Source organism: Magnolia sinica, chromosome 8, assembly GCF_029962835.1.
Source record: "Magnolia sinica isolate HGM2019 chromosome 8, MsV1, whole genome shotgun sequence".
Classification (NCBI taxonomy): Eukaryota; Viridiplantae; Streptophyta; class Magnoliopsida; order Magnoliales; family Magnoliaceae; genus Magnolia; species Magnolia sinica.
Window position 1 is genome coordinate 3,514,073 of NC_080580.1, and position 15,818 is coordinate 3,529,890.

Genomic DNA, 15,818 nt, shown 5'->3' on the forward strand with positions numbered 1-15,818 from the left:
ACAAATATTATCCATAGCTGTATTTATTTTTGGTTTAATCGATGCCATAATTAAACCAAAACTTCCTCTCCCTCCCCTCATCGTTTTTATTTATAATCAAATCGTTTTTATTGATTATAACCGTAGCCATAGTTTTTAGCTACGTATTTTATCCGTAGCTTTGAGCCTTTCTCTACTACCGTTCCTCAATTTTTGTCTAGCCTTGCTATAAAATGTCTTGAATTTAGGGTAGTTTAAATTGTTGTTGTCTAGTGTCATCATTATCGTATACATAAAAGTGGTGTAAATATCCACAATCCATCATCGTCAGATTCCCAATCAATTGAATCCTTTTTTGGAAGATCAAACTCTGGTCACATCTTACTGACCATCTGCCTCAATTATTTTATTTCTTCACTGATTATATTGAACTCTATTATAAATCTCAATAAAATAAATATTTCAACCTTTAATCTTTTAATTCTTTTCATCAATTGCTATATTTTTAAAAAACACATGAGGTCGAGATTACCATTGAAAGAAAACTCATTTGCTTAAGGTAAAAATGATACATTCAGAAGGACTAACCCTCCCCTTCTAAATCACATGTCACTGTAACATTAGTGGCTGGACATTCAGGTTCACTTTCGTAGGTTTGATCCTATGACTAATTTGGCACTTAAGGTCGAAAGCGTTCAATTGAACTCGAGTCGAGTATGACTCTAGCATGCTCGCACTATCCTTTTTATTTATTTTTAACCAATCCACTATCATTTCATTAATTGGAAAATGGGATGTACAGCCATTCGGGCGGGTCCAAACAAAAAGGAATCGGACCCAGCCTATCATAAGGAGGATGTATACAAGGCTAAGCTAGAAGGGCAGAAAAGGAAAAGGGAAAACCAAAATGAAGGCATAGAGAAGAGGAGAAGCTAGGCAAACTGCCAGACCCACAGCAGGGCAGCACTTCAGAAGCCAAGGAAACAACCCAACCATAGCTACCAAAAGAGAGAAAAGCTGGAAAGAACTCAGCCACCTGAGCTGAGACTAGAAGCAAGCTGAAAACCACCACCAGCAAAAAGACCCCTGACATATCCCACTCCCAACACCCGACGGTAGGCTGCCCACTGCGAACGACGAAGGAAGAAGAATGTGAGCTAGCCAACCCTTGTTTTTGGTTTGGATAATCTGACATGGTCGAGCTTGGATCTGTCCAGAAGAATGGAGCCTCTAATGGGCCTAGGGAGATCATTCTGATGCAAATAGAGGTTGTTCGGAGCACCCCCACTAGCCAATTTAGCGAGACCGTCAGCAACAACATTACCTTCCCTGAGGGTAAAGCTGAAGTGGATGTTGAGGGCTTGGGACATTTGCTGGATGATAGCCAGATGGTACCAAATGTTCCAGCTGCTTAATCTATTTGGAACAGTCAAAGCTTCAAAGATGACATGCGAGTCAGTTTTTGCCATGATTTGAGACAGGCCATAATCTCTGCAATGGGTAAGACCATCAGCTAGAGCACGGGCCATATTTGTTGTGGAAAGCGAAGATAAAGTTTCCCAGGTGATCCCTACAGATGCCGCCACCACCCCCCTCGCCTGGTTTTCCCCCAGCTGAATCGTCCACATTCAGCTTAACCCATCCAGGCGGGGGGTTGCACCAAGTGATGATTTGAGCCGAAAGCGAGATAGGTGGAGATGGGATGTTCATTCCCAGAGCTCGCTTAATAATCAGACCATGACCAGAGGAGATATCCAGATGAGGCAGGAGGGGTTGAAGATCTCTGATCCATCTAGATATATTGGCAATGGTTGCGGCTGCTGAGAAGGGGCGATTGTCAAATCTCGCTGCATTTCTACTAATCCATAGCTCCTAGATGATGAGAGGGGGAATGATGCCACGAAGAATCTTTCAAGATATAGATTTTCTGGTCGCTAGTGTCCATTGATTGATCCGGTCAGATATGGATTGTCCCAGAATGAGGTGAACTTTGAGAAGTTGAGCGAAGAGTCTCCAGACTTGGGATGCTACCAGACCATTATATAGAAGGTGGTTGAGGTCTCCGATGTTGTGGAGAGAGGGTGCAACAGGCTGGTGGTTAGTTTGGGTATACGGCTGGACCTGTGCGACGTGGCTGGACACCATGAGGGGAGGGAGAGGAAGTTGAGTCGGACTGGCTGAAGTTGGAGAAGAGGGAGAAGTGAAGATGGCCTGGGCGGGTGAGGTTGCTAAGGGGGCCGGTTGGGGTTGATGGATATCAGTAAGATTTGGGCTAGGGTACCTGCAACATTCACACTTTGAAGCCAGATTAATGCCAATTTTTTGAATTGTAGCATCAACAGGGGTAGCTCCATGCATCACTTTCCACATGAAAATGCCTATTTTTGGTGGAAGAAATTTGTTCTAGGCCCAGGAGGTCCAGGGCTGTTTGGGGCGAGAGGCACGGTTGGCATTCCAGGCTGATTTAGAGGAGAATTTTCCAAACGGAGTAAGATTCCAGATGAGCTTATCATGTCTATTTGATAGAGAAATACTGCTGTCTTGGATAATCCGGATTACAGATGCAGGGAGAAAGGATTCTAAAGATGAAAGGTTCCAGCCTTCTGCTTGATTCCAATAATCCTTCACTAAGGCCTCTTTAGAGGGGCCAAGAGAGGGGCAAGAGTTGCTCCAATAAGCAGACCATTACCAGTCCAATTCTGCAACCAGAATTTAACGTTGCCGTTGCCGATCAGCCATCTCGAGTTGAGGATGCAAAAAGGAAGCGAACTTCTAACTTGAACCCAAATACTTGATCCTCCAATGTTGGCCTGATTTCTTGCGATAATGTATTTGGTGAAGTATTTCGTATGGAATAGTTTGGCCCATAGAGATGTTCCTTCTAGAAGTCTCCATGCCATCTTGCAGTGAAAAGCAAACATAATATCTTCAAATCTTCTAATGCCTAACCCACCTTCGCTAATGGGATAGCATAATTCACTCCATCTGACCCAATGCCGACAGGAGGTAGTTTCTGAGCTACCCCAAAAGAAGGAGGCTAGCATTCTATCAATCTGATGGTAGGATTTTTTTGGTATGTGGAGAGCTGAGAGGATATGTATAGGAATACTATTCTGGACGTGTTTAATTAACACCAATTTAGCAGCCTGGTTGAGGAGTTTGGCCTTCCAACCCACGATCCGAAGACCAATTTTGTGTATGGGGGGCTGAAGGTGCTAACATCAAACCTTCCCTTTGACTAGCGGAGCTCCTAGGTAAGTGAGAGGGAAATAGGATTGTTAGAAGCCAGTGAGGTGAGCAATCTGTCTCGCCCTTCCAATTGAGGCCTTCTTTGGAAGGATGAAGCAGCTTTTAGAAGTGTTGACTCTCTGCCCCGAACCTTTCTCATAGGATAGGCTAAAGGATAGGAAGACACAGATGGAAGATATCCTGCCATTGAGAAAGCGAATTGTATCATCAGCAAACAGTAAGTGGGTGATAGGCGTGCTATCCCTAAGAAGTTTGAAGTGGAGGCAAGCTCCAGATTGGAAAAGGGTCTTGAGGCCTCGACTCAAGACCTCCGAAGTTATAATGAAAGTAGACGGGGAGAGGGGATCTCCCTGGCGGAGGCCCCTAGATGATTGGAAGAAGCCGAAAGATTTTCCATTGATGATGATCGAAAACCAGCAGCCCTCCCAGCATTGTTGTGCTAAGCAGACCCACTCAGGGCTGAAACCAAAGGAGAGGAGAACCTTCTCGATGAAAACCCATTCCATTCTATCATAGGCCTTCTTCATGTCCATCTTGAATATAATGTTTCCCCCAACTGTTTTCCTGTTAATATCGAAGGCCATTTCTGAAGCTATGGATATGCTTTCTGTTATGAAACTATCCTTGGTAAAGGCACTTTGTTCACTAGATATAATTGATGGAAGGATATTGGATAGCCTGGAGGCAATAATTTTAGAGAATATCTTGTGCACACAGTTGCAAAGGCTGATGGGCTTGAAGTTTGAGAAGCTGGCTGGATCTGCTTTTTTTGGAATGAGGAAAATCGATGTACACCGAAAGGATCTGAGAATTTGGCCTCCTTGGAAAAAATTGATGGCTGCCAGCAGAAGATTGTTCTGAATGATGTTCTAACAGGAAGTGAAGAAGCCTCCCGATAAGCCATCAGGGCTAGGAGCACTGTCGGCAAGGATGAAGAAGGTAGTAGCTTTTACTTCCTCTAAGGACGGAGGATGCAATAACATCGCATTCATGTGATTGGGTATAAGAGGGGGGATGCAATGGAGCAGGTCAGGGGTGGGCATGGGGATGTCGGATGAGAAAAGTTGAGAAAAATACTTGACGGTTTCTGCTCCAATATCTGTATCTGAGTGAAGGTAGGAACCTGATTGGATATAAGAGAGGACATGTTTGATATACATGTCATCCGTTAACCCATGTGGCCTTATGTTTAATTAAATAATAATATTTTTTTGGCATACTTAGTAGGATGGTAATATGCTATTCTTAATGTTTTTCAATAAAATAAGATGGTAGGAAAAGCAAGGATGGCTTGTTTTCTTCTTTAAGTTGTAGGATAATCACATGACGAAGAAAAGCAATTGGAACTCATCGATGTGGGCGTAGGATCTTCTTCACAATGATCGACCCTCAGAGATATTGTAAATCACATCCTCACCTTACAAGGAGATCTTCAACAGATTGCAGAGGACAATAAGGCCCAAGCAGAGTCGTTCTCTAAAGTGTTTGAAACTTTCTTTGGAAGACTTTTGACGTATGTGAACATACAATCCGTCAATAGTTCTGCTGCAGAACAAGAGGCATAACTTCCAGCTGAACTACCTACTAGGGTTAGCTAGGTCGAAGGCCAACGCCAATCGATACCACCCTTGTTGGTGGCAAGGAGAAATGACTTAAACTGTCAACAATATAGCCAACAAGAATTTGCTGACCCTCATAATCTTCATATACTTTTTTTTTTTGGGGTGGGGGGTGGGGTAGTAATTCCAAAGTAGTGTTGATAATCTTAGGGGGCAACTGACTATTCCACAAGGCTAACAGAGGGTTGAGATAACTAGAGGCAACGTCCCATCCCATCGCTTTTGGAGACTGTTAACCAAGTGGTGCAAAGGCAATAATATCCTATGTAGACACAACGATCTCTTGGTCGGGATAACATCATAGGACTCATCTAAGAATATGGTGTACCGTCGAACGACCGACGAGTTGCTCGAGCAATTTACAAAAAACCCTATCTTGAGTAGGTAGCTAGATTAATACTTTAAGCTACCCAGAGGATTTAGGTTTCCCGAGTTTACTCTATTTTATAGAGCGTGAAACTTTCATAGTCAAGCACATCAGTCGGTTCACCATGCAATGTGGTGAGGTATCAACCCATGATTTCTTGAAACTAAGGTTGTTTGGTAACTCCTTGACGGAAGCAACCTTTACCTGGTACATAAACCTCCTTACAAAATCCAGACCTTGCTCATGATGGAGGAGAGGTTTCATATATAATTCCATTGTACTAACCTGAGGTCTTTAAAGCCGATTTATCATACAAATTGCCTAGTAAATTGGCTGGGTAGTTCATTACTCCGTTCAAGGGCGCCAAAAACTGGTGCCCCATAATGCTTTATGAGGCCAAGTTTAACAAACTCTCTTTAGACAGCATAGACCTTAAGCTTCGCAAGAAGTTTGAAGGCATGCACTTTGGAGACCAGTTTGAATTGTTAACTAGATCCACCTGCTATGAATGGATCCTCCGCAAGAAAAATCACCAAATGAACTCCTCGCAAGGCATGTTCTATTGCGATCATAACTACGAGTTAATGATCATTTGAAGGGCATGATGCTAACTATGAGTTGGCCATTATGGAGGTGGCAAGCAAATAACTATATGAATATCTGGCTTGAAAATGTTTTGAGGTTCAAACCTTTGTAGGTGTGAATCCCTGGAAAGGTATCCCCGAATTCTTGAAGTAATACTCTTTCGACATTACTAAGGTTGGCGAAATCTTTGACCTATTGTTAAAGGTGATATTTATCAAACTCTCTAATTATCAGAAGATTCTATTGGCTAAAGAGTTGAAAAAGAGAATATTACAAGTGACATGGTTCCAAAACCCATTCCACTAAGAATTGTGTCATTTTTTGGAATATAATCCAAGAAAACATTGATAAAAGCCTTCTGAAGTTTCCTAACAAGGAGGGTATGAAGGTCGACTGGAATCCTTTTTCGAAGACCACCAACATCAATGTTGTCACGACCGAGATCAAAACCATCATCCGGACGAACGATGTATAATGCCCTGAAACTCACATCCTAAGTTCTGCACTTTAGACCTGATCGAGTTTCCTAATATTATTTTATGTGCATGCGATTATTATTAAGGTAATTCATAATTTCTATGCATCAAAGAGATTGACATTCAACATAAAAATTAAACAACCACAAGTATTCATCTTCATAAAATAAGTTCACATGTATGTACATGTTTACACAATTGGGACTTATTATTATTCTATTAGTCTAAGTTCAAATCCCTAAATACATGAAAAACTAAAAATAAGCTACTTTTTAGGCTGCGGATTCTTCGAGCTCCTCCTTGGACAAGAAAGGCCATTTATCTTCGATTCATCATCTTGCTCCATATTTTCATTTACCTATCGTCACCTGCATCATTTATTTGTTCAAAATTCCAAGGGTGAGTTAACCATACTCAGTGATGGTTTCCCCCCAAGATAACATAACATCCAAATCATAAGTAAATATAATATATCAACATATACAGCAAAAAGTAACTTTCAAAATAATGTACTTCCGTTAAAATGCATGTATGCATTTAATGCACTTTAGGAGAGATGGATCCACCATGTCTTGTTCAAAGCAAAATTAGGTGTGGGAAATTATGTACCCGACAATGCCTAGCAACATTTCAAGCCTAGAAAGTGGTGGGCCATAGCTTGACCCGTCCTGACCCCTAATTCTGGGCACATCCCAAGACGAGGGGAGTTGTTTATCTAGTTGTAACTTGGAAACATCCAACCCTATCCTTGATGGGGAGTTGTGATATGACGACATCCTAGCATCCCATGGTACCATGATTACATGATTAATCAATTACTAAGTTAATCTAGTTTACATACAATCTAATTATGGTAAGGTCTTACGAACTTAGAGGTCCTTCCAATCATCTTATAATCATAAATAATTCCATATAGACTCTTAACCCACATTGAATCCTATGGTCCATGCATGTCAATGTGTCCTTGACACAAATACGTGCCTACCATGAGTCATGGTCATAAAGTAATGTGTCCATCATTCGTGCCATCTCATGGTCACTAGATAATCTGATTTATACCAAATTTCGCCATTCTCATGGTCATAGCCATGAAGTGAAATTTCAATAATTGTTTAGGCCATCTAAGTCACAAACCATAAATAAAAGTAGCGTGTACATCACAATCATCACATAATTTGTTCTAGGTCCATTCTCAATGCAAGTATCTAATATGGAAGTTGTTCTAAATATAAACCTGACATGGGTAGCCATGTTACATATCGATATGGTGTCGAATAGTATCCTATGGTATGGGACATCCAAATGTGTTTTTTTATTTTTAAAGGATATCAATATGGTGCCGAACAGTCTCATGGACCTAGATGGACGTCCAAATGTTTCAAGTATATGACACACATGTACATAAAACCAACCATTATTGTGAGCCGATGAAGTATATCCACACATGAGCTAAACCCGCTAAGTTAAAAGTTACAAAAATATAATTTAGGTTGGTTAGGTTCTAATAATATCATTCATTCCTTGATTTAAACATCTGACCCATCCGATGCGTGAACTATACACATCTTATAGGTCCTGTTTGTGCATAGTTTAACAATAAGGCATAGTTTTGAGAATTAATTATCTCAATACACACATCAACTCTAATTAAACATTTTAATATGAAAAAATATATAAGAATTAAATAAAATAAATTAGATCAATGCATCACCGTATCAAAATTGTGTAACAAAAATTAGAATTTTTCCATGAAACAATGTTAAAACTATAGCTTTTCTATATTGAAAGTTTATAAGCTTAAAAGGATCCCTCACCTTAAATTCTTAGTTCACTCTAGGTTGCTAGAATACCTTAAACCAATTTATGTTTAAGATTTATAAACAAAAATATCAAAGTTAAATGATTTAGATTGTAGATTTACGATTGTGTATAGATTCAATATATGTTGTGGGTTTTAGAAATTCTAGACTTTAAATCTAAATTTCTAAATTTACTTAAAAATTCCTAATTTAAAAATAAATGCTCTAATTAAATTCTAATTTAGAATTAAATTTAAAAAAAAATCAAGATTTAATCATAAACTAAAAAGTATTCCATCTTGGTGCATGCGTACTATCCATTGTACATCACGGTAACATAGAAACACTTTGATATTTAATCGAAATGCTTCACACTTATGCACAAAACTAATTACTCACGTGCATTACCATTCACTAAAATCAAAACCTTCTAAAATAGACCAATTAACTGAAAGATATATCGTTCCAACTGTCATAAAAAAGAGTCTATTAATCAGAGTTGTCAGGTTCATTGGTTGTTACCTATACGTGTGGGTCCTACCTCATGTATTTTTTATATATATCTACGCCGTCCATCTATTTTCTCGTATCATTTTAGGATGTGTTTCCCAAACCATAAGAAGAACTAAATCTCAGGTAAACCATATCATTAGAAATAGTGATAAATGAACATTAAAAACTTTTTGTAAGCCATAAAAGTTTCGGATCAACCCTATCTTTATATTTTACCTTCATCTGGGTATTCTTGAAATCATCAAGAGTTGGATTGCAAATAAACTTTAAAAAAATCCTTAAAATGGGCCCTTTAGAGTTTTTAATGGTGAGGCGCTCAATCACGTGGTGTGGTCCACTTCCGATGTAGCTCTTCATAATTTTTAAGACTACATCTTAAAATGGGCTGGAGAAACGGATGGACGGGATGGATATAAAACAAATCAATAAGGTGCGCCCCACAGTACCTAATCATCAAGCATGGGCTGAGTGATAAGAGTATCAAATGACTAATCTATTTTGGGAAAGAGGACAAACCTCCGGACGTGACCGTTACCTACGCCTGTCCTTGTAACGTACTGCATGAACTCCGTATCGGCCTCAAGCGCGCATATCGTATCGGGCTTCAGGCAAACCTCGAGCTCCACGCTCCCACCCCCTTCACGACCCGGAAACGCCGATATCTTCCCATCGAACTTATTCGCCCGCCCGCTACGTACCGCTACGGGTGGGCCCCACCCGAAATCGTTATCGTACATAGGAAATCGGGCCGAACTCCCCATCGTGATGGACGCCCCCTCGAAGTTCCCCAGCGGGAAGCACTTCGGGTCCCTCTCCCAATCCTCCACCACCCGGCGCACATTAGCGTCCCCGTGCGCCGCAATGCTCTTATTTAAAAGGCCTGCGCACCACTTCAAGTCCTGAGACAGGACCTCCCCCACGGAAGTGACGGTTGGGATACTCTGGATCGCGTTTCCGAAGTACAGAGCGTTGACACGTGGCTCGATCCTGTGGCGACAGTTCACCGCCATCCGGAACGTGGTATCGGCAGCTGCGGGTAGCTTCCTCGCACGCGTGATGGATCGCCACAGCTGCGCGCAGAGCGCTTGGAAGGACGAGATCTCTGCCCTTCGATCCACCACGGCCTGTGGATCTTGATGTTTCCAGAGGCTGCTTTGCGGAAGGCATTGCAAGACGGACGTTATCTTTCCGTTACTGATCCGTGGATCGTCGTGGCTTTCCTTCCGCATCATCTCCGCCACGTGGACGCCGTTATCGCCCAGCTGTTTCCGTCCGTTAGCTTGCGACTTCAGCTCGAGGATCGCCTCCCTGCTGAAATGGAACATCCGTTCCCGCAACGGCCCGTCGCCGGAGAACTTCGCTGTCGGGGCTCCGTCAGGGAATCTCAGCACTGCCGTCGACTCGCCGAAGAAGTTTCGGCGGAAATCTGGCAGCCTCGAGATCCACCTCGCGCCCCGGCAGACCTCGGCGAACGCATTGAAGAAGTTCCAGAACGACGTCCCGTCAATGACGGCGTGATTAACGGCGCAGCCGATGAAGACACTGTCAGCCAGCTCTGTCACCTGGACGGCGAGCAACGGGCGGAAATGGCCGTCATAACTGACGACGCCGTCAAACGAGAAGGAGAAAAACCCCTTGACGGAATCCGGAACGTGGACGGGGGACAGGACGTCGAAGAGCGTGAGGTTTCCGGCATTGGCGTGGACAAAGTCGACCCCGGCGTCGTTGCAGGAGATGTGGATGTGGCCGGCGGGATCGGTAGTCAGACGGCCGGCGAGGGGAGGGAAGTGGGAGAGGGTTTCGGAGAGGCCACGTCTGAGGATAGAGATGAGGGCGTCGGACGGTAAGGAAGGGCGAGTGAGTAAGACGCCTTTCTGGATGTATTGGCAGGAGAGCATTGGAAGATCTGAGACTGAGAGTCTGAGGTTTGGGAGGGTGGAGTTTTGGGTGGGAAAGACGGTGGATTTGGATATTAGTGTGGGAGAGAAAGCTGGGACAGTAGACATTTTCGCTGTGGATGTTTTTTTTGTTTCGCTGTGGGCGAGTGGGAATGGAGTGAGGGTGGGGTTTATATAGGGGAGAGGAGTGGGGTTGGGTGCATGCATCTGGGGGTTTTGTTTTGTTGTTGCTGTTTTTAGCTTTTGGACGCGAGTCTTCTGCAACACCTGATTAGGGAGTTCCTACAACACCAAGTCTGTGGGGTCCACTGTAATGTCGGTGTGAAATCCACTCCGTCCATCAGTTTTTATCGCTCATGTTACGTTGAGAGATAAAAAATTATCTATATTGAATACTCAAATGGGCCACATTATAAGAAAAGTGGATATTGAACTTCTACCATTGAAGCCGCACTGGGGCCCATATAAGTTTTGGATCAGACTGGAAAGATTTTTCCGTCCTTCATTCTGGTGGGGATCTTCTTATGAACAGTTTGGATAGCATATAAACATCAGAGTGAGCCCCAGGAAGATTTCAATGGTGAGCGTTTCCCTTTCCCGCTGTTTCCTGTAGTGTGGTCCACTTGGGTCTTGAATCTGCCTAATTATTTATATCTCTATCCAAAATGAGCTGCATAAAGTGATTGACGGATTGGATTTTACTTGGACATCGTGGCGGGCCCCACTGTCAGTTGCAGAGACTCCTTGCAACTAGTGCTGCAGGAAATTCACGTCCTTTGTACTAACCTCAAAGTTTGGGCAAATTACCAGAGGGCCAGTTTGATTTTGTAAAGTAACCCTAATTGCATTGCAAATTGTAGATAGATAATAATTATTTGCATGTGTAATTATAGCATCGTTTTTTAGGTTTGTTTGACTCTTACTTTTTTCAACCCTAAAATTGAAGATGCTGCCAAATATTTGCAGGGCCCACTGTGATGTATGTGGATTATCCACACCGCCCATCCATTATGCCAACTGAATTTAGGGCATGAGTCAAAAAATGAGACAGATTTAAAGTTCAAGTGGACCACACCACAGGAAAAAGGGAATCGAACACCCATTATGAAAAACCTCTTGGGGCCACTGTTTACTTTGGTGTGGGCCACTTCAACTTTGGATCTGCCTCATTTTTCGGCTCATGGCTCAAAATGTCATAGTAAAGTAGATGAACAACACAGATATGTCATATACAACTTGGTGGGGCCCACAAATTTAAGTTAATCCTTTTGGACCGTTTTCCCAAGCAAAAGTACTTGCCTATTTCCAAACAGGGTGAAATTGTAATAAGTAGGTATTTACGAGGCATTTACAATGAATTTAAAAAATCAAACAGGCCCTAAAGAGATTCAACCTTTCAAATATCCTAAGAGTGACCCTCTGCCAAGCTTCCATAAATTATTTGGACCAAAATGCCTGTAAATTACTTGGACCAAAATGCCCCTCTCCTTGGTTCAGAAGTTGTACGGTCTTGAGAGATGAAATAACTACTCTCCTGAGAAAGTGACAGATTGACTACTCCCCTTTGCCACCAGGCAATGGCTGGCGCTCGATGATCTATGGGCCCCACCATGATGTATGTGTTTCATCCATGCCGTCCATAATCTATGCTGTCCATAATCCATGCCGCCCATCCTTTTTGTCATGTCATTTTAGAGGTAAGGCATCCATGCCGTGTCATTTTAGGAATAAAGCGTCCATGCCGTCTATAATCCATGTCGTCTATAATCCCTTTTGTTGTGTCATTTTAGCAGTAAGGTCCTAAATATCAGTCGACAAGATGGATAGAAGTGGATACTGCCCAAGTCAGGACTTTTTGAGCCCACAACGAGCTAGTCGACAGGGTAGATGGATTGGATCACCTCATTGTGGGCCTTAAGTTATGGTACCAACGGTTTGATAGAAAAAGAAGTGAACACGTTGAAAACCACAACCACGATCTAGGCAACATGACAACCACGATCCATATAACATGACAACTACGACCCATATAACATGACAACCACAATCTGTATAACATGACAACCACGATCCATGACAACTATAACCCATATAACATGACAACCACGACCCTTACCTTATGACAACCATGACCCATATAGATGAGCACGTTATTTTTTTTAACCTTGATGGACAGTAAGGATCTTATGTGCATGTATGGGTTGTGATTGTCATGCAATCTAGGAAAAGGAAATGAGAACCGCGACCCATATAACATGACAATCACGAGGGTCGTGGTTGTAATGTAGTAAGGGTCATGGTTGTCACGAGGTATGGGTTGTGGTTGTCATGCAATCTGAGAGCAGGAAATGAGAACCACGACCCATTAATATGACGTTGTAATGTGGTAAGGGTCGTGGTTATGATGTAGTATGGGTCGTGGTTGTGATGTAATCTGGGAGGAGCAGGAAATGATAACCACGACCCATATAACATAACAACCATGAGGGTCATGGTTGTGATGTGGTAAGGGTCGTAATTGTCATGAGGTATGGGTCGTGATTGTGATGCAATCTGGGAGTAGGAAATGACAATCATGACCCATATAACACATGACAACCACGAGGGTCGTAGTTGTGATGTGGTAAGGGTCGTGGTTGTCATGAGATATGGGTCATGATTGTGATGCAATCTGGGAGGAGTAGGAAATGACAACCATGACCCATATAACATGACAACCACGAGGGTCGTGGTTGTGATGTGGTAATGGTCATAGTTATCATGAGGTATGGTTTGTGATTGTGATGCAATCTGGGAGGAGTAGGAAATGACAACCACGACTCGTATAACATGACAACCACAAGAGTCGTGGTGTGATGTGGTAAGGGTCGTGGTTGTCATGAAGTATGGGTCATGGTTGTGGTGTAATCTGGGAGGAGTAGGAAATGACAACCATGACTCATATAACACATAACAACCACGAGGGTTGTGGTTGTGATGTGGTAAGGGTCGTGGTTGTCATGAGGTATGGGTCGTGGTCGTAATGCAATCTGGGAGGAGCAGGAAATGACAACCACGACCCATATAACATGACAACCACGAGGATCGTGGTAGTGATGTGGCAATAGTCATGGTTGTCATGAGCATGGTCCGTGGTTGTGATGCAATATAGGAAGAGTAGGAAATGACAACCACGACCTGTATAACATGACAACCACGAAGGTCGTGGTTGTGATGTGGTAACGGTCGTGGTTGTCATGAGGTATGGGTCGTGGTTGTGATGCAATCTGGGAGAAGTAGGAAATGACAACCACCACCCATATAACACATGACAACCACGAGGGTAGTGGTTGTGATGTAGTAAAGGGTCGTGGTTGTCATGAGGTATGGGTCGTGGTTGTGATGCAATCTGAGAGCAGGAAATGAGAACCACGACCCATTAATATGACAACCACGAAGGTCGTGGTTGTAATGTGGTAAGGGTCATGGTTGTGATGTGGTAAGGGTTGTGGTTGCCATAAGGTATGGGTCGTGATTGTGATGCAATCTGGGAAGAGTAGGAAATGACAACCACGAGGGTCGTGGTTGTGATGTGGTAATGGTCATGGTTGTCATGAGGTATGGTTCGTGGTTATGATGCAATCTGGGAGGAGCAAGAAATGACAACCACAACCTGTATAACATGACAACCACGAGGGTCGTGGTTGTGATGTGGTAAGGGTCGTGGTTGTCATGAGGTATGGGTCGTGGTTGTGATGCAATCTGGGAGGAGCAGGAAATGACAACCACGATCCATATAACATGACAACCATGAGGGTCGTGGTTGTGATGTGGTAAGGGTCGTGGTTGTCATGAGGTATGGGTCGTGGTTGTGATGTAATCTGAGAGCAAGAAATCAGAACCAGGACCCATATAATTATCATGTTATACGTAGATATCGTTTATCCCATGTACTCACCAAGTTGGTGCACATAAGATCATTACCGTCCATCAAAGCTAACACATATATGGGTCGTGGTCGTCATGTTATATGGGTCGTGGTTGTTATGTTATATGGGTCGTAGTTGTCATGAATCGTGGTTGTCATGTTATAAGGGTCGTGGTTGTCATGTTATATGGGTCGTGATTTGGATGGGTTATAGTTGCCATGATATATGGGTCGTGGTTGTCATGTTACCTGGATCGTGGTTGTCATATTATATGGGTTGTAGTTACCATGGATCATAATTATCATGTTATATGGGTCGTGGTTGTCATGTTATATGGGTCGCGGTTGTTGCATGTTCACTTCCTTTACTGTCAAATGAAAGGATAGGTGGCAGCCTAAGGCCCACAATGGGGTGATCCGTTCCGTCCACCTTGTCTGCCAGCTCGCCGTGGGCCCAAAAAGGATGGATGACATGGATTATACACATACATCAATGTGGCCCCACCATTATTTTCTATTTTGTGGCCCACACGAGCTCGAGATCAGGCTGATAGGCCCACAATGGGGTGATTCGTTTCGTCCACCTTATCGGCCTGCTCGCCGTGGGCCCAAAAAATCCTGACTTGGGCAGTGTCCACTTCTAACAAACATCACAGTGACCGTGAAAAGTTCTAACAGTGGGTTCCATTGTCCCCATTATTTTCTATTATGTGGCCCACATGAGCTCTGGATAAGGCTGATATTTGAGCCCTAGCCCTAAAATGACATGGCAAAAGGGATGGGCGGCATGGATTATACACATACATCAATGTGGGCCCTACTAGTTTGGTCTTTGCCCACGCGCAAAAAAGGGTTTCGTACACATCACTTTCTTGGCATTAAATACGACGTAACTTCTTATTCCCTAAAAACCTTACAACTACTGAAACAAGAACAAGGGTATTTTGGTCCAAGTAATTTACGAAAGGTTGGTAGAGGGCCACTCTTAGGATATTTGAAAGGTTAAATCTCGTTAGGTAATTTACCCAAACTTCGAGTCCAGTAAAGACCTAATTCCATTGATTTTATCGAGAAAGTGCCGAAGAAGGTAATAGCCTGATTCAAAACATCCGTTCGGCCCATAAGGTTTCAATGGTAGTAGTGGCCATCCCCACCTTTCCAACATCCGTTCGGCCCATAAGGTTTCAATGGTAGTAGTGGCCATCCCCACCTTTCCCTCTGGTATAGTCCCGTCGAGCTTTGGATCAGTTTTATTTTCGGGCTCATGTCCTAACATGCAATATTGTAGATGATGGATGGAATGGATGTCACACAAATCATGCTGGTGGGCCCACAGAGCACTTTGTTGTACGGGCTCCTCAGGAAATGTTGTATTATATTTTCGTCCAAATTCTCTCGTGAAAAAGTCCCATGCACGTTTTAACGG

General features: G+C 43.0%; 1 protein-coding gene across 1 annotated transcript; it reads right to left on the reverse strand.

Annotated features, from left to right (window-relative positions):
* Positions 1–8,976: 8,976 nt before the first annotated feature.
* LOC131253835 (uncharacterized acetyltransferase At3g50280-like) lies at positions 8,977–10,615 on the reverse strand. The gene has a single exon (XM_058254969.1). It carries the CDS (start codon positions 10,591–10,593, stop codon positions 9,076–9,078), a length of 1,518 nt encoding a protein of 505 aa, XP_058110952.1. The 5' UTR covers positions 10,594–10,615; the 3' UTR covers positions 8,977–9,075.
* Between the last annotated feature and the right edge of the window lie 5,203 nt (positions 10,616–15,818).

Bases quoted from the DNA above. Each gene is read 5' to 3' on its own strand.
- LOC131253835 (XM_058254969.1), bottom strand. From the start codon at position 10,593: ATGTCTACTGTCCCAGCTTTCTCTCCCACACTAATATCCAAATCCACC.